The sequence below is a fragment of the Neolamprologus brichardi genome, chromosome 17, assembly GCF_056152115.1.
Source record: "Neolamprologus brichardi isolate AB-2024 chromosome 17, ASM5615211v1, whole genome shotgun sequence".
NCBI lineage: Eukaryota > Metazoa > Chordata > Actinopteri > Cichliformes > Cichlidae > Neolamprologus > Neolamprologus brichardi.
The window spans coordinates 37614352-37632746 of NC_142120.1; the positions used below are offsets into that span (position 1 = coordinate 37614352).

The window sequence follows — 18395 nt, forward strand, 5'->3', positions numbered from 1 at the left end:
ACTGTGGGAGGAAGCTGGTGCACCCACGCAAAGTCCACACAGGAAGGCCGCAGCCAGGTGGGCGGGACCGAGCTCCGTGCTAATCACTGCACCACCAAACGCAGCGATTCATTTACTCAAACTCATAACAGAAAGAAAGGCAGCGCCTACGTTCAGAGAAAAAGATTCGGATGGTGGACACGTACATGCTCAAGTTAGTCGTTTTTGAGTCCTTTGCTCGCACTATACGTCTGCACAAGCGGCACGCCGCTTTGGTTACATCCTTAGGTTTACCTCCTTCATCCCAAAGTGGCGACTTTATATTGTTTTGGTAACTAGTTTGTCCATGTTTGGACTTCTTCTGTGTTGTAAACGCACAAATTAGTCCGTGCATGATTACATTGCTCCGCCCATCAAAAAGTCTGCACATGCATGAATATATCGCCCATCGGCGATTATTGGACTTAAAATTCTCAGGAAATTTTACCATCTTGCCCAACCCTACTGTAATGCTGTATCCTGAAAGAATTAGAGGATGGAGGATTCAAGGAGAAGTGGGATTTTCATGTATGTCTTTTATAAACAGGATTTAAGAAGCTGTTACTAAAACCTTTGGTCTGGTCTTTAGCCAGCCCCTCCGTGTCTGCTCGTGCCCCCCGGGCACACGACTGCACATCAGCAACACCTCTCTGCTGCACAGAACAAAAGAAGGAAGCGGCGTCAATACTCACCGTTGACAACGGGGGTGTACACTACAATGCCGGCCAGATTTGGGTCAGACACCGTTTTGTCCAGGATGAGCCCTCCGATGCTGCAGAGCACAACACAATTAGCTCATTAACTCCGAGCGCATGGACAGGCGCAGGCTCACCTTCACCTGAATGATGTGCACAGTGGATTTGTGTGCTTCTCTATAAGAGCTACTAAAATCCTTCATGGCTGTACTGTACAGAGAGAGTGTTCACAGCCCAGCCCCCCCCCCCTCTATTACAGCCTGTGTGGGTCTGTAATATCAGCAGCACTGATTGTTGAGAGGAGAGAGTGAGAGAGAGTGAGAGAGAGTGAGCGGGACAATAATTTGCTTCCTACTGGCTCCTCTGTACGGCCGCCAGGCTCAAGGAGACCTGAGGGTGTATGTGCTGGGATGCTGCAATTTGTTTAGGGGATGAGTCATCGTGCAAACCAGACGCTGGGAGGTGCAGACTCAGGACAGCTGTTCTTTGTCCTTCAGAAGACTAAACACACACCTGCTGATGACCATAGCAGTGATGACGGGCTCCCATCCTGAGTAGAGCAGGGTGCGGCTGGCGGGGTGCTTGGAGGAGATGACGATCCACAGCGGAGTCAGACACATGAAGAAGGCCCAAACCAACGACGACACATACGGATAGGAATCTGCAGAGGAGACACACTTGGGTTTGAGTTTCTGTCCTTTTCCTGCTCAGGTGAAACTGAGTAATGTGTCAATGACCCGGGTAAGAAAACATGTTGATTCTGTTCATCGGGACGTCCAGATTGCTGGAACATCTGAAACGGTTCAGAACCACAAACAGGACTTTTTCCAGCACTTTAAGGAATGAAGATTGTTTACTTGTGGCTGAGCAATGGGAGCCTGAGAGCTGCAGACGGAGGTCAAATGAAAGGAACAACCTGAACCGTTGACTCTGTGGTCCCAGTGGAAGATCTCCACTGCAACAACAATATTCCTCATTATTATCTCAACCCATCTTCATCTCATCTCATCTATAGGAGACCCATAGATGAGATGATCCACCTGTGAGGCAGCCCTTTCATCAACATATCAAATAAATGCTGGAAGAATAAAGTTCTACAGCTCCAGAGAAACGAGGAAGGAAGTTGTAGCAGACTGAAATACTGATACTGTGCTGACTAACGTTCAGCACGAAGGAAAAGCCACAAAACACGAGCAGTTAGGACAGGACACAGCAGAGGACTAAATCCATCCAGTAAATATACACAGAATATTTTCTCTCACTTGCTCTAATAGTAAACGTCTTTGTTTCAACTAAAATATAACAGTTGTTTCGGAGAGCTAATTAGACTAAAGCACCTGCATGAAGCCACCACCAGATGTTTCCAACATTTCAAGCACTCAGTAACTGTCATTAGCGAGCAGTCCCACGTTTACTATCTTGATGGTCTAAAGAAAAGAAAGGGCGTGGTGTTCAGCTCAGGATACAGTGGGCTCTGGTAGGCCTTGGATTTTAAAATGTGAAACAGATAAACTGAGTCATGTCTGGAGCGGAGCCTTGTCCCAGAGCAGCCTCTGGAAATGTGGCACCAAGTTAACATAGACTAAGTAAGCTCCCAGTTAGACTCTTCTACCTTTAGCCGTTGCACGTGTCAATAATTATCTTGCTTCGGTGAATAAACCTGCGAGCAAGCAATTGATATTCCTGCCCATCCCTGAAGGAATACATTTTGCTACGACACTCTGCCAGGAAGAGGGACGGAGCAGCTGCCAGATATCTAAATGGCTCCATTCTTCTAATGCTTGGGAAAGAAATGGTGTTTCCAAACATAGTACAACCACGTTTTTAGATGCTAGTCGTGCACCCAGCATGAACTGGGCAAATAGAAAATAATAATAATGAGAAGAAGAACGTGTTTAACTGTTTAACAAGAAGGAACCTGCAAAGAGACGTGGTGACGAGGTTACCTGAGCAGGTAGGGACCAAACAAAAGAACTGCATTCTTCTTCTGTTATTTCAACTATTTCAAGTCCGACTCACTTCTATCAGAGATGAGGTGAAGTGGATGAGACTGCAGCATTTCACTGTACTGAAGAGTTGGTGCATATAGAGCACAAAGTCCTGCACTCTGGCAGCGTCTGTCTCACAACAGACAACTAAGAAGAAAAGACTCAGACTGATGAATTCTTCATCGTATCTAAAGGTGAAGCTACAGCAGCTTTCACGTGAGCAGTCTCAGCTGACTGTGGGCTAAAGTCCAACCTTCCTTTGGACCCGTTAACGTAACTGTTTTACATATAAGGAGAAATCCTTTATCCGAGTCATTAAGATTGTAGTTCTGCTTCCTTGTGTCATGGGTGTGCACCGTGTTGCACTGAATGCTTTTCTGCAGGTGCAGCCAGCATGTAAACACCCATCTGTTCATTTGACCTCACACCAACCTGTGCATAAACTCTGGGCCCTTTTCTTGGTGTTAGTGCTTCATCTCACACTCACATTATCCCTGCTTTCATCTATTGCTGAGCCCTCTCAGTGTAGCACTCTGTAACAATCCTGTTGGTTAACAGCCCTCTATAAATAAACCCAAGAGGACTCCACATGATTCCTACAGCTGCAACGTCTTGCTTGCGTCTCTACTTGGCTGTAAATGACTCTTGGTTTAGCTTTTCTTACGAGAACAGACAGACGTGCGATTTCAGTTTTCATTATCTGAGAGTAAACTGACCGTTAGTTTGAATTTACTGGGCAAGTGTCTGCGTGGGCTCAAAAACAAGAGAGCCAGTGTGAGCGACACAGCCAGACAGCCTCACTGCCCTGCCATGGAAATCTGAAGTGTGCTTAAGAAATTTAGCTCCCAGCACTAAACTATTCCTTTTATAATGGAGAACATCTATGCTCAGCAATTAGACCTGACAGGTTTAGTTAGCATGAGATGGTTTCCAAAGGAAAACGCTTCTAATGTGGCTGCACTGAGTAATACAGGTGGTGCAGCAGGTCTGCTGTCACATGATTTAAACATGTGCATGTCAGGAGGAAGAGAGACGGTCTGTCCTGAAGCTGGAGGCTGATATTCTTACAGAGTGAGACAGGAAGGACCTCTGCTGGCCGACCGGGGGAGCGTATGACTCTACAGCACCACATGAAGCATATTTGAACTGGATATTATGACTGAATTTAAACATCCACACTCAGACTGAAACACTCTGAGGTGCATTCATGCATGTGATGGCACACTGATAAATAATGATATGCATGAGGGCTCTTAGGCAGTCCCTGTGAGCCCTTTAATGCACATCTCCATACAGTACATCTGCAAGTTTATTCAAAAGAAACTACATTTGACATCATCTCTTGTTCCATCAGTAAAGCAAGAGCCTAAGAAGAGAGTCAAAGGAGAACGTTGGTGTAAAAAGGAAAGTGTGGCTGTGGGGGAGGCTGAGCCAGGACACGCTGGAGAGATTACATCTTTCAGTCGGGATCATCTGGGCTTCGGCTGCCGACTCTACAACCCAGCCTTGGATACGCAGCGATGGATCTCCATCACCGTGTGCGGCGAATGCACGGATGGATGTTCACACGGACTTTACCAGATAAACTGGCACAAAGACAGACGTTTTATCATTTAAGCACGTGTGCTGTCAGTGGACAGACAGATAACACCAAAGACTACTTGGCTGTGATGCCTGATATAATCCCCTCAGGTGCATTTGTATTCACGTTATTGTGCGATCTACTGTACAATATGAAGCGCCTTGAGGCGACTGTTGTTGTGATTTGGTGCTAATAAATAAAATTGAAGTTTGCACAGGTACAACTTTATACACTCTTAATAATTTGTGGTAAAACTAAAAGTGCACACCCTCTGTGCTCTCCAATAACCTTTATTTATGCACCGATGTTTTCATGATGGGCTCAGCAGCCTGAACACAGCTCAGCTGAAGTGTCTTCAGAACAGGTGTCCTAATTCTACACAGTATGGACCAGTAATATAAAGTTTTCTTATATGGGTTCTATGAATATAATGAAGAGTAGCACACTGTATTAATCAGCCTGACTGTGAAACAGCAGCTTGTAATTAGGGCTGCTACAAACGATTATTTTGATAGTCGACTAGTCACCGATTATTTTTGCGATTAGTCGACTAATCAGATCATCATCCATTGGACTTAAAAGTACAGCTTATTGCACCAGCAGCATCTGCTCTTATATAACTATCATTAGCTTACAGCTTTTAAGGTAAGTGCTAACTAAAAAGCCAAACCGATTTACTCAGGAACAAATAAAATACTAAAAAAAGCCAAACAATAACATTTTAAGTTATCTAAGTGACTTATATATCATGTTTAACCTGAGTAGCGAAAGACGGCGGTGGGTTTGAAAACGATTAGCCGGGAGTCCGGTGTTCTCACGGCTCTAGTTAGCCTAGCTCCCGGCTAGCTATCGAGCTAGTGGGTAACAGACGTCTCCGAAAACGTCGGAGCGCTTTTGAAAATATGTGGTGTCTTGATAAACTGAGCAGATATTTGAGGTTTACACAGCTACATTCTCGCCTGAAAATATGTTAAACGTTTATTTTGTGACCCAGAAAGAACAATAAGAGTAATATTAAAACTAACTAGCTGCCGCCATTATTGGAAACTGAGCAGGGCTGCGCTATGAATTCTGGGACACAGTTTCTTCTTCTTCGGGGTTTAACGGCAGCTGGCATCCTTGTACATGCAGTGCTGCCATCTTCTGTTTCAGTCCGTTATTACACTCTTAAATCCTACTACTTATTCCTGCGCCTTTTGTGATCTTACAAAGCTTCAAACGACGCGTGGACTATTAAATCAGTCGTCAACGATTTTGTTAGTCGACGTAATCGTGACTAGTCGACTAATCGTGGCAGCCCTAGTTGTAATGCAGTCAGAACATATGCAAGTGTAGTAAAGGTAGGACCTACCCAGGCACTTGTACAAGCCTTGGCTTATCCAGGCCAGGATCGCCAAGGTTATGAGGTCACCAAAACTGGCTGCAATGGGTGTGGCTACGTTGTCTGGGTTAATCCCCGTCTTCTTCGAGCCCACAATTACCCCCACCATGATGATACCTAAATATGACATCAAGAGGATAAGCACATTACTCACAGCCGTCACATTACAGGAAACTGAACATGTGTTAAAAAGGCCTGACGGGAAGCAGCAGCAGCATCACCACAGTGTCACAGTGTGTGTATTTACCCTGCAGCAGGGAGGCTATGAAGGCCGTGGCCACGCTGCTGGAGCAGAGCAAAACAGCGTGGCTCATCTGAAACTTCCCCTCTGGAATCCAACCAAGAACCACGGCTGCTACGGCCGCCAGGAAACCCACAACAGTGGCCTGAACCTGGGGCAGAGAGGCAGGAGATGATCCAGACTTATTAATGACACAAAATGACGTCCATTTTTCCCTGATAATTCCTGGTGACACATTACACGCAGGACTTTATCATTACATACGTCATGTTGTCGTGTGTTTATCAGTACATATGTAGATCATTAACACAGCCTGTACTCGGTCTGACGACACAGTCAAAGATTTTGGTCTAAATAAACACCCGCACGGTCCAAACAGTTACCGCGTGCACCGTATCAATGTATACACACTGGACATTAGCCATAGCACTGCATTAATATTATCACAGATTTGTGATATTTCATTCAACATATAAAATACAATTAAATGTTTTTTGTCATGAACAAAAAGGGAAAAACTCCTGAGTAAAAGGTGTTTCTAAAAACTGCTCCCAGTAAAAAGGAAGAGAAACTAATAAAACTGCAGCTCATGCCAAAGCAAACAAAGCAGGATTGATTCATTTTATATGAAAACGTTCTCTCACAATGAAGACATCACGGTGAGCGATTACCTGCTTCAGTGCCAGGTTCCCGATGATTAGATTCCACTTCTCGATGGGAGAATCCATCTTGCCCACATTGACCTGAGTTGGGATGGGAAGAGTTATTTGACAGAGTAAAGCCTGAGCCGCAGCCCGTCAGTGACGGCCTGTTGGAAACGCCACTTATTTTCCTGCATTGACACTAAACTGATTAAATGCTAGAAACTTAATCTGAGTATTTCATATTGTGGGTTTCCCTGCAGAAATCTAAGAGAACTAAACCTCCCGGTTATAACAAATAGACGTAAAAGACTAACACAAACTCTGGGTCTGGCCTTCTCAGTCATGTGATATCTCCATCTGAACCGTCCGTGCTACACAAACACATTTACTGTTACGAATGTGAAGATGAGCTGTTTCCATCAGGCTGCTGAACACTTCACAGACACTTCACATTATGCTCTCCACACTGTATATAAAGGCCACTTGGTTTGCATATAAACACACACATGTAGATATACATATTCAGTAATGCACATACACTCTTATATTGTACATATATTATTCATATAACTCAGATTTAGCCATTGTTATATTTTGCTTGTTCTTGTGTTATTGTGTTTTTGCACACCTCTGTTGCTTGTGAAGCTCACACACTCACATGTGTACTCGTGCACCTGCACATGTGATGTGATGATAAAAGTGATTTGATCTGAAAGCCTCCCATCCCAAACCTGATGACATTTACCAGAGACTGAGCGCTTTCATGGGTTTAACCTTCTTCTGTATGAGTGATTGTCTGATCACACACACACACACACACACACACACACACACACACACACACACACACACACACACACACACACACACACACACACACACACACACACACACACACACACACACACACACACACACACACACACACACACACACACCGTACTTTTTAAAAATGAGAACGTCGTTAGTCATTTTCAACAATGTGGTTTTGCCAATAACTGGATTAAAACTGAACAAAGATATTCCAACTTGTATCCCACTAACAGCTCAGGAATTCTGTCCGCGGTGTCTCGCACATCTCTGTGACGACATTCACAAACATGAATAAATTCCCAACCATGTCATAAAGGTGACACACAATAGCTGCACAGAATGTTCACGCTCTTATAGATGTATCACTCAGATGATCTAAAGCTGAACATGTCTGTGTGTAATTATCTTGGTTAGCTGTGACGCAGACTCACTGCTTGGATGAGTGGTTGTTACCACGATCAGGCACATTTTCTGTGAGTGCATCTTTTCACAGCATTAACTTCATGCTGCCTGGACGTGACACGTTTAGGGGACGTCTGTAAATTGTGGCTCTAAGATGAGAACCTGGGATCCACTCTGAGTGAGCTCTGTTTGCACAAAGAAAAGACCTTTTTCTGTGGCCTACAGTCGTTCTGCTCATATGTGGGCACCTGTGCCTGACTGACCACCTTTCTGTCCCACTCTGATGCTTAGCTGAAGTAACATGAACAATTAACTGTAATGTCAGCCAGCATCGATTTATGTCCTGAAATGTTAGCATGGAGTAAGATTATCTGTCAGATACAGAAACTGTTTCTCATCATTTATAGAGAAGTTCACCAATGAAAAGAGAAAAATGTGCTTTGACATTCATGGCTTTAGCTACTGGAAATAGTTCATCTCTAACTGTGATATCATCTGTTTCTGGTATGAGACGTGGAGCTAAGTGTAAATTCACTGCAACTGTAAGCCGGACGCACTCACATTAGGTTTGAAGCACTGATTGGATCTCAGGTGGAAGCTAAAAGTAGATGAGGGGAAGTATGAAAACTTTGAAGTTAAGCCTCGCAGGAAGTAGAGTCAGCAGTTTGTGTACGATCACTGAAAACAGCTGAGTCAGCAGCTGCAAGGAGACAAACTTTTACCTGAATATGAAAAGTGTCACTAGATTGTTGAACCGTGGAAACAACTGTCAAAGCAGTGAAAGCCATTAAAGTGAAAGAGAAAAAGCAACCGAGTGTTAATTGGAGAGATTTCAGTTCACCTGAATTTTAAAAGATCTAAACTGAAGCACTTAAGTGAGTTTACAGCATCAGAGGACTGACTCCTCCTCAGGTGTCAGATAGAAAAAGTCAGCTAAAAGCTGAAGTATCATCATGTCCAGCACAGGACTGACACGGAAAGCATTTAAAGTGAAAAAGATAAAAGCATTTGAAGAGATTTAAGTGAAAATGGGTGAAGTTTTAGAAAAAACGAAGGCGCACTGTTGACGAACACAGTTCAAGAAGCTGGGAGCTTTTACACAACGACAGCTGAAACTGAACCTGAAGCTTTCAAAAGCTGCTAAACTGTGAAGCACTGAAGCAACTAAGTCGACTTTTACAGGTAAGAGCTTAAAGCACTTACCTGTAATGTAAAAGATGCACATTTCTGAAATCACTGTGACTTCACACATGCAACAACGTTCTCATTCCTCAGCACTGCGAGGCAGAGCAGCAGTAACATGAAGACAAACTGTTTTTGGGACACCGCTGAGGAGACTGGGCTCATGCTAAGCTGCTCTCTCTATGTTGACACAGCGCTGTGGATGTGGAGCTTGAATGTGGGGAGCAGGGAGCCAACAGGAAGCCAACAGAGACAGAATTCTGCTCAGTCGCCTCTTTGGACAAACAGGACTGCAGCGAGTCGGTTTATGGACAGAAGGAGAGACAGTTTAATGGGACAGGGTGCAAACACATGCTCACCCTGGCAGAGTCTGACCATTTGATCCTGGCTGCAACAGCCTCTCCCAACCCCGCGTCAGCAAATTCCTCCTGACTCCAACTATTTCTAAAACACTTTAAGTAATTCTTCCGTGAAAACGCCCAAAGTAACAGTTGTGCACATGAGCCTGTTGTGTTCACCGCACAGCGTAGACGACACTGGAGCTCTAAGCCAGACTGGGCTGGATGATGAAACCTAATCACAGTTAGAGGCTCTGTGGAGACGAGTCAGGACCACAAACATGATGCAACTATGTACACAAACACACACTGACATCACTGATCAGTGATCCTCTGACAGCAGCTACGAGCACGAGGCTGACGGGAAACCACGCCGTCCTTCTGAGAGCGAAACAACACGCAGGACAAAGCAGCCTGACGTCTGATTACAACAACATCGAATGTGAAGACAGAATAATGTGTGTGTGTGTGTGTGTGTGTGTGTGTGTGTGTGTGTGTCTCACCGCTGTGGACAGCCTCGAGGCCAAAGTCATCTCCAGGTTGCCCTTGAGGCCGAGCAGAGCGGGCACCAGGATGAAGATCTCTGTGATGTACTGGAACGCCTCCCAGTGCTGCAGACAGCAGAGAGTCACTTTGCTTTTGTTGGCTATCACTAAACGTCACACTTACATGTTGTGTTTACAGGATAAGACAAACTGGGGATCTGCATGATTTAACTGTGAAGCAGTGAAGTAAATCCAGCAGCGTTCACAGACTTTTCTTTCAAAGGTTTGTAACTCTGTCAGATGTTGGGATAACGTGACTGCCGTAACGTCAGCCGAGTTCTCGTCACACCTCACCGACCGCCCACAGCAAAGCTTTCCCGTTTGCATGAAGGACACATTTGGGACGCGAGCGGCCCTCGTTCAGCTCGTTGGCTCACGGTTCCACCGTCTGACAGATGGTTTGTAATCACCCAAAAAATGTAAATGTGCAGAAACAGAAAGGGTTGCAGGCGGGACCGCGCTCGAGGGAACGCTGCATTCCTACCAGGAAGTTAAACTTCAATACGTCCACAAAGAAACACTGAAATTAAAACTACGGTTTAGAAATTGAGTCGTTTCAGGGCAGAAATGACACTAGAAGGAGAAACAGAGGCTCCCGTCTCCACTTCTGTGTAAAACAACCTGCTCACAGATGTGCGCCTCAAACATGTGATATGACAGAGCGCCGTTAACAACGCTGCTACAGAGCGCTCTGTGAGATTACTGTGAGATTACAGTCATATCAAGCTTGGCTGCCAGCATATAACCCAAGGAAGGTTTGGATCATGTGATCATTCTTAGTCAGCATTACAGGTCACAGCAGTGACACCGTCCTCTCACTGCAGCTGGTGGGGGGGGGAACTATTTTATTCCTACTAACAGCTACTTTCAGATGTAGGTTTGCAGCACAACTTCCCAGCTTTGCTAACTCTGCTGCAGTTGTGCTGCTATGCTCCACAATCACAGAGCAGAACTGAACAACACGCGTGTTTGTAATGAACTTGAACGAGCCTTTAATCCCAGCCTGCTTTCACTGCTTTAACAACGCTGCTCAGTTTACCTGCACAACGTCCAGCACCATCCCAGCTGATACGGTTCCAAACCCGGCAAGAAGGAAAGGCACCAAAATCTGAAACGCCATAGCCAGCACTGACTCCTTTGGCATATTCTGCGTGTTCGATCCCAGCCCTTCCTCCTCCTCCTCCTCCTCCCCATCCGCCTCTTCACCTGAGAGCCTCCTCTCAGTGAGCATAGGCTCCGTCTCCGAGCAGTCGCCATCGCCACAGTCTGCTAAAGTCAAAGAGGCCCGAGAGGCGCGCTCCAGAACCCGTCTACCTTCGATATGAGACGTCTCCTGTCTGTACCCGTTCTGGAGTGAGCTGGCCTCAGATTTAGCTCCAAGGTCCACCATGGCCAACCGCTCCTCCTGAAGCTTGGTGTAACCGGTCGGGACCATGGTGTGGAAAACGGAGGCGATCCAGCCCGGGGAAACGGGTTTCAGGGAGAGGCTGTTCCACCCGCCACCTGCTCCACTCATGCGCACTGTGAGACTAGAGCCAAGAGACTCCCCGATAGCTCCTTGTAGGCTTTGAATGCTCATGATGTGGTCCAGGCCTCCAGTGTCTCATCTCCTGTCATCCGGTCTGAGGCTGGTGTCCAGGCAGCGAGCGGGCGAAACGAGCTTCAGGGATTCATCAGCCTAAAGAAAACAGCAAGAAATGAGAAGAGGAATATCTGCAGCTGCTGATACGTATGAGACAAAACAACAATAAGAGATAAAGAGGAACAAACGAGGAAATGCAGAGAAACAAGCGGTGACTGTCAGGTTAAAGCGTGCGTGTCATTACTGCAGGAAGGATTGAGCTGAAGCTTCTGTAACATACAAGTTTATTTTAATACATCATCAAGCAACGACGGGAAGAAATCCCAAGACTGGATCAGCATCACAGATATATCAGCACCAGCATCACTGCTCGCCTGAACTTTCTTTTAAAGGACTCTTACCAGCTAGAAAATTAAAGAAATGAACAGGAACAGCTGAGAAGCAGCCAAAGAGCACCGGAAATACAATTCAGCCGTGTTCCTGTCCTTCAGAAAACAGAAGTTAGTTGCTAGTGTCACTGCTGACAGAAACTAAATCCGAGCTATCATCCAAGTGATAAACGTGATAAAGTGAAACGTTTCTCCCACAAACGCTACGTCCAGATGAACAGAATCAACTTTTTGGAGATTTACTTCCCTGGATGATTGAGGATCCGTTCAATCCGAGCTCCACCGAGCTGCTTCTGTAAATAAACCGAGGATGTTCACAAAGTTCTTCCATAATTTGCTGCTGTTCTGGTGTCTCCAGTTTATCTGCGTTTCGTTGGTAAAATGTTCTTGAGACGACAGTTTTCATACTTTTTTAATTGCCACTGTTCAGGCCTATTTATTACCACCATCCTACTTAGCGGATCATTTTGCCAAACAGGAACTTGACACTAACAGGCTGGTTGTGCATATGTTTACGGTCGCCACATAACACGGAAATGCTGCTAGCTAGCTGTGGAGGAATCAAAACAGTAGAAGGCACGTCGGCTGCCTACTTACCCGACGTTAAACGTAAACCGGGAGAATACGGTGGCCACAGTTAGCCAGCATTACAAAAGTAGATATGATATATATAACTCTTCAGTGCTGAGGATTATTATTACCGTTGGTTTTATCCTTGACATACGTTTTCACTGTGAAGAAATTCCACCCAGAAGAGATGCCAGTCCTTTCCTCTGACAGCTAGCCAGCCACAGAGCCGCGTCAGAGCGAGACTGGCCAACCAAGATCGTCTACGCGACACGACGAGCGACTCCGTTTGAAAATAACGCCTGGTTACCAGAAGTTATAAATCCGGGTTGACCTGATTACAGATCCAAAGACATCGTATGTCCGACAAATGGGATGGTTTTCCTCACATCTATATTAAGTAATGCACTTTTAATCTTCGACTGCATTATGACTGCGTTAACATTACTGCTATAGAATAAAACATCAGCTGGCTTCAGCGGATTAGAACAAAACTTTCAGATATAATTTTTATTGTATTAGCCACATTACATAGTGGTAGTTTTTTTTATTAATTACAGGTAAGCCGAGTCTATCAGCTGGGGAGTTTAAACCTGATAGTCTCGGTCCATATGTGGAGGATGTGGCTACTCTTTACACCTAACAGTGTGTACTACACACTGTGTAGTAAGGAGCTTGGAGTGTGTGTGTAAACGCCAGAGTTCATCCCAAACACCAGGGGGCGCTGTATAATTCCTAAAACAAGCTTCGTCCCTACCTTTCACACGGATGTGGATTTCGACCAGAAAAAAAACCCACATGTGGAGGAAAACATTATCGTGTCCTCTCTAAATCTAAAATGGAATTAAACGTAAAGACAACGAGCTCACAGGCGTTGCTGTCGTGCGGTAACGGAGGAGGTTTGGATGCTTTTTATTTCTTTCTGTTTTGTCAAAATGTCCGGAGAGCTGGACTGGGAAGAAGTGCAGAGCCTAAACTGCACATTCGTACAGGAAAGCCAGCTTGTGTATCAGTATGTTGTTGTAAAAGACTAACCGTCTGTCAGACTATTTGAATATATGTACGCAGCTACACGGAGTAATGAAAACTACACGTTTAGTTAAATCATTGCCAGCGTCATATAAACAAAGTTATTACCTACAGATTTCGTACAAACACGGTCCTAAAAACTGCGGTCGTTGCTTTGACTTGAGGCTCTCTCACCATAGTCATCGTGCAGAGCGCTGAGGCCTGACTTCCTCCTACTCGGGTAACTTTGGTGCCAAAGTTCAGTGCTGTGACTCTGCAGGTCGTGTTGAGTCCTTAATTGAAACGTAGTCGACCTTTATAACAAACAAACCCATCTTAGACTAATGGAAGTTAAAACAAAGTCCACGGATCACGTGTTTACAGTGTGGGGAAAACATTCTTTGCTTATAAATAAACGGACAGTCTCTAATTTTGATGGTAGTTTTTGAATGTAGAGAAACACGTAAGCCACAAACGCAGAAAAAGCCTCCACACTGGGTAAAAGCGACTTCTTTCACTTAATGCCCGTAAATCAGGTTCTAATGTTTCTGTGATGATTTGAGGTTTCTGTCGATGTCTGTGTGTGCCATTAGAGAAATTAGAGAAACCAATCTTCACACACCATGTCAAAGTCTGCATTTTGCTTTTCTGTTGTTATTTATTTATTTTTTGTCTATATTTGGATTCACATTATAAATTAGAGTGCGGTATATCATCCAACTCTCCCCTGGGAGGACCGGGAAAGCACTGGGTGGGAGAAGGACATTTGGAGTATCCTCCCTGCTGCTGCTGTGACCCAACTTTGTGGTCCATCCGGATAGACTGATGCCTGATTATTTCTCACTTTGGCAACTTTCTCTGCAGCTTTCCAGACCATGAGAGATTTAGATTAATCATTGTGCTGACTAGAGTAAACCCAAATCTTAGCTACGCAGAATGGTCATTTCACTAACTTTCTTAGGGACCTCTATCAGGGACGTGTTGCCACAACAAGGATTTCTACACATTAACCCACTCGTGAGAAACGTGTCTTTCTTTCCCCCAGTATAGGAGCATACGTTTGGTCATGAGGAGTAACTGATCTGTGTGTTGTGCTGCTAGGTCTCAGTGAGAAGCTTCTCCTCAATCCAAAAGCTGGAAGATCTCTGCAGACAGAGAGAGTCCCCAGAAGCAGCGGTGAGAATGTCAAGCATTCTTTTTTACTGACAAGTTGGTCGATCGTTGATCTACCAAAAAGCATAAGAGTGATGTTTAGATGTGTGTGTGGGTCTTTCCCTGTGAATCAGTTCTGGACCGGCTGCAGAGCTTCCTCCCTCAGATGGCTGAGGCCAACGAGAAGCTGAAAAGACAGATGGAGGAGGCTCCTGCTGGACGCTTTGACATAGAGAGTGTGGACGAGGCAGAGAGGGTCATAGAGATGGTGAGTATGGGCCTGCCGCTGAACCAGCTGCACTGCCACCATCTGGTGACGTACTGAACTGCGACATGGAACATAAAGGACTCTGCAGTAGATGTTGGGGTTGGAGGTTGGGGCAGCTCTGGGTACATCTGGCAGCTCCTTTCATACAAGGGCTGCGTTATTCCAAATAGGTCTGCTGTGTGTGACTGCAGCAATGCATCGAGTAACTCAAATAACTCCATTACATACATACATATTTTTTCTTACCTTTGTTTAAACTGCAACTCTGTAGAGCTCAGTCGTCACCATGTAAACACAATTAGACATGCAGCATGTGGGGGAAGTGTTACAGTACTGAGCCTTGTTTTTCCAACAGCAGCACACGACCAGGGGTGGGTGATAGAAACGAGATAAATTTGGCCAACGATAGAGATTTTGACTATACCGCTCTATCGCGATAGCGCATGTTGATGATGTCATCAAGCTGCGCCTGTTTTGGTTGAAAGCATCGCAGCGGCTACAACCATTATCATCTGCAGATTATGGTGACAGTCACAGCAAAGAGATGAAGCACTTTTGAAATATGGGAAAAGCCAAAAACTGCGCTTCCTCCACTTCCGTAACATTGATTCATTAATGTTGAATTCTCTGCAGCTGCTCTGTTCCCATGTTGTTGCAGTATATTAATAACTAACCTCGTATTGTGGATGAATGATCTCAGTTGTTCTCCTGACTGAAGTTTGGCCCGTGTATAGCATCCTGCTATGCGACTGCATTTGTCCCTGACCACCAGAATCCCTCACGTTAACTTTTATCGAGTGGAAAAAAAGTTGGCGTTCATCTTCCAGCTTCACTGTGCTAATGTTATGCTAACATAGCTTCACTATGCTAATGTTATGCTAGCATAGCTGTGTCGCTAGCAGTCACGTAGCACAACATTATATACCAGGTAGTCCAACTTCAGTAACCCTGCAAACGCCACTGCTGTTTAGTTTTCTGTCTTTGTTTATGTTGGAAGTGATAGCAGAGCTGTACGTTTGAATTAGTTTCAGAAATCTCTCAGTCAGAACATGGTATGAAATGTTTAGGTGGAAACTAGCGAGCTAACTTCCTGTTAACTTCTATCTCCGTTAAATTTAATAAATTCTGTTTTCATGGATGTTAAACTTAATTGTTACACCCGATAAAGCAGCAACGCTGATGATTTAATTAAAGATGAAAGAATTTAGACCGTTTTTAACTCTTAGTGTTCGTTTGACTTTGGGACCTGAAGCTGACGGAGTTTAGGACCCAGATTACTCCGTGAAGCTCCTCACTACGGCAGCCGTAATGCTCTGACAATCCATCAAGCAGTGCAGCTTACCAAAGTTGTACTAAAACATTTTTAACAGATTTCTGCCCACATCGGTTTGAGGTCAGTAAGCACAACCAGAATTCATACATAAGGCACACTCTCGATTTTTGAGAAAATTAAAGGATTTTAAGTGTGGAAAATACGTTATACAGAAGAAAAGAATATATCGTGACGTGTCGTTACCGCACGTGCTTCAAATTATATCGCGATATGAATTTTAGGCCATATCGCCCAGCCCTACACACGACGTTAATCTTTGAACCATCATACTTTTATTCAACATTACAACTGAAGTGCAGTTCACTTAGCATTGATTTACTGTTTTTGTCCTGCTCTTAATTCTTTCCTGCGTTTCCAAAACAAAAGTGAAAAACTGAAATCGACTCTATTAAGAGCTCCGTTTAAAGAATTCGGAGCACACGAGGAGAGTCAGTCTCTTATTTTGACAACAGAAAAGACCCAAACTGTCTGTACTATTTATTACTTTCTATTAACGTCCATAAAGACGAGCATGATGGTGGCATCATCCTTCTGTGTGAGCTCTTCCCAACACCCGGGCAGAGATCAGAACAGCTGACTGTCCTAACAGCTCTGCAAAGATGTGAACACACAAGCTGTCAAAGTCCAGGCAGCCAGCATGTAACTACTGCTGCAGACGCTTCCACGCAGCCCTGAGTTAAGGCTCTGAACACTTTTGTAAATCACTTCTGGTGATGGATAAGTCTCCATCTACTGCTCATCTAATCAGTTTTTCTCCATTTAGCTGCTTTCTTTAAGTGCGTCTTTCACCAGTCGTGTAATTTTGTCCCCGTGTCCTCAGGATGTAGCACTCGTGGAGCTCGATGAGTCAGGTGACAGCGAGCCGTCGGACTCTGAGGACTCGGACTGCAGCGACGATGACGGCGAGGTCACAGAGCAGAACTTTAAACTGCCCGGAGACAAAGGCAAGAAAAAGAAAGTCAGCATCATGGTTCTGGACCAGCAGGGGGAGTAGGCGAGTCAGAGGGACCTTTAGTTTCTTTTCCATGGGAAACGTTTTGCCAACGAGATCCTCAGATGTCATGACGGAGTTTCTTTTTTTTGTTTCTTTCAAACCTTCTTCACACACGGACAGAAAAGCTGCGTCCTGTGGGAGTGCAGTGGATACTGAAACGTGCACACAAACTGCCCATAGAGCCAGAACAACTGCTGGGAGTCTGCCCTGTGACCACGACGTCCTCTGCTTCATGAACGTGAACACATCCTTGCATCAGTTTGGGCTTCAAACCGTTCACTCCAGCTCTCTGCTGAAGCAGGAAGTGAATTGTGAGTGCAGGTGGTAATGAAACAAAGCTCCATGCTCCACAACCAGCATTGAGTGACCACACGGATGAATGATCCTGGATCCCGTTGCACATGCTGGCACTTGAACTGTGCAGCATATTGTCTTTGTCTCAGTGGATGCAGCATCTATCATTGGACCGTTTTACACCAAATGAGGTGCCTGTTTCTTCTTTGTGTTTGTGGATACAGCGTGTTCACTGACAGTACAAGCCTGAGCAATAAACTGTACCCTCATCATGTATCCAGTGTGACAGATAATGCTAAAAGTGCAGCATAAAGCGCTCTCAGCTTTTAGAATTCGAGCCTCTGTGTATATTTGTTGTTTTCACTTCTGTTAAGAATTATTTATATTTTCCACAGATTCTCCTTTTTTGAAACAAGGCTGTGAATGTGATTTTGAACCAACTGAATAAAGTTTAATGATGATTTAATGATAATGTTTGTAAAAGCTGAAAACACAAAATGCCTAAAAACTGCCCCCGAACGCGTTTTCCACCCTGTGAGTGTCGCAGTCACAGTGTTTGTGTTCAGTTTGTAATGCCTGATCATCAGATCGTGGTCCGTCCTATAAAACACTGAGACGAGTGTAGCTGCGCAGCGCCTTTAATCAGTGTCAGCATCACAAAGTCAAATGGACACCAAGCTTTCTGAAGCCTCGCTGTTTATTGACACGATCGCTCATAAAGACTGAGAAGTATTTGCATTGTAGCCCGCGCTGCCTTCACTGACAATGTGGCATAATTAGAAAATTAAGTTAACTTTGTCACATGATCAATTTATAAAACGTGTAGCTGGTGTACTGTAATGAATATAGAACATGACATAGTCCTGTTGCAGTTCACAAATACAACGTCAAAATGTATCAAAGAGTCTTTTTAACCTGTTTAAAAAATATTTACACAGAAAGTGACGTTTGGACACCGAGTGGACGTGTCAGGATGTCT

General features: G+C 44.6%; 2 protein-coding genes across 4 annotated transcripts in view; one reads left to right on the plus strand and one right to left on the minus strand.

The window, feature by feature from the left end:
* The window catches only part of slc41a2b (solute carrier family 41 member 2b), a 43013-nt gene extending 30386 nt beyond the window's left edge, over positions 1-12627 (minus strand). The window contains exons 1-8 of one of the 3 annotated variants that reach the window (XM_006806509.3): positions 12502-12627; positions 10869-11507; positions 9788-9895; positions 6577-6648; positions 5912-6056; positions 5635-5781; positions 1227-1374; positions 711-790 (exon numbers count right to left, since the gene is read on the minus strand). In XM_006806509.3, the coding sequence (XP_006806572.1) occupies positions 711-790; positions 1227-1374; positions 5635-5781; positions 5912-6056; positions 6577-6648; positions 9788-9895; positions 10869-11408 (1240 nt within the window). In that variant the 5' untranslated portion in view covers positions 11409-11507; positions 12502-12627. Of the gene's footprint in view, positions 1-710; positions 791-1226; positions 1375-5634; positions 5782-5911; positions 6057-6576; positions 6649-9787; positions 9896-10868; positions 11589-12501 lie in introns of those variants that run through there. The other 2 variants (XM_006806511.3, XM_035914677.2) reach the window with 2 other exon arrangements.
* Positions 12628-13145: 518 nt separating this feature from the next.
* On the plus strand, positions 13146-18378 carry nopchap1 (NOP protein chaperone 1). The gene is made up of 4 exons (XM_087830478.1): positions 13146-13266; positions 14477-14551; positions 14662-14795; positions 16949-18378. The coding sequence occupies exons 1-4, from the start codon at positions 13206-13208 to the stop codon at positions 17120-17122; spliced, it is 444 nt and encodes a 147-aa protein (XP_087686604.1). The 5' UTR covers positions 13146-13205; the 3' UTR covers positions 17123-18378.
* Positions 18379-18395: the final 17 nt, after the last annotated feature.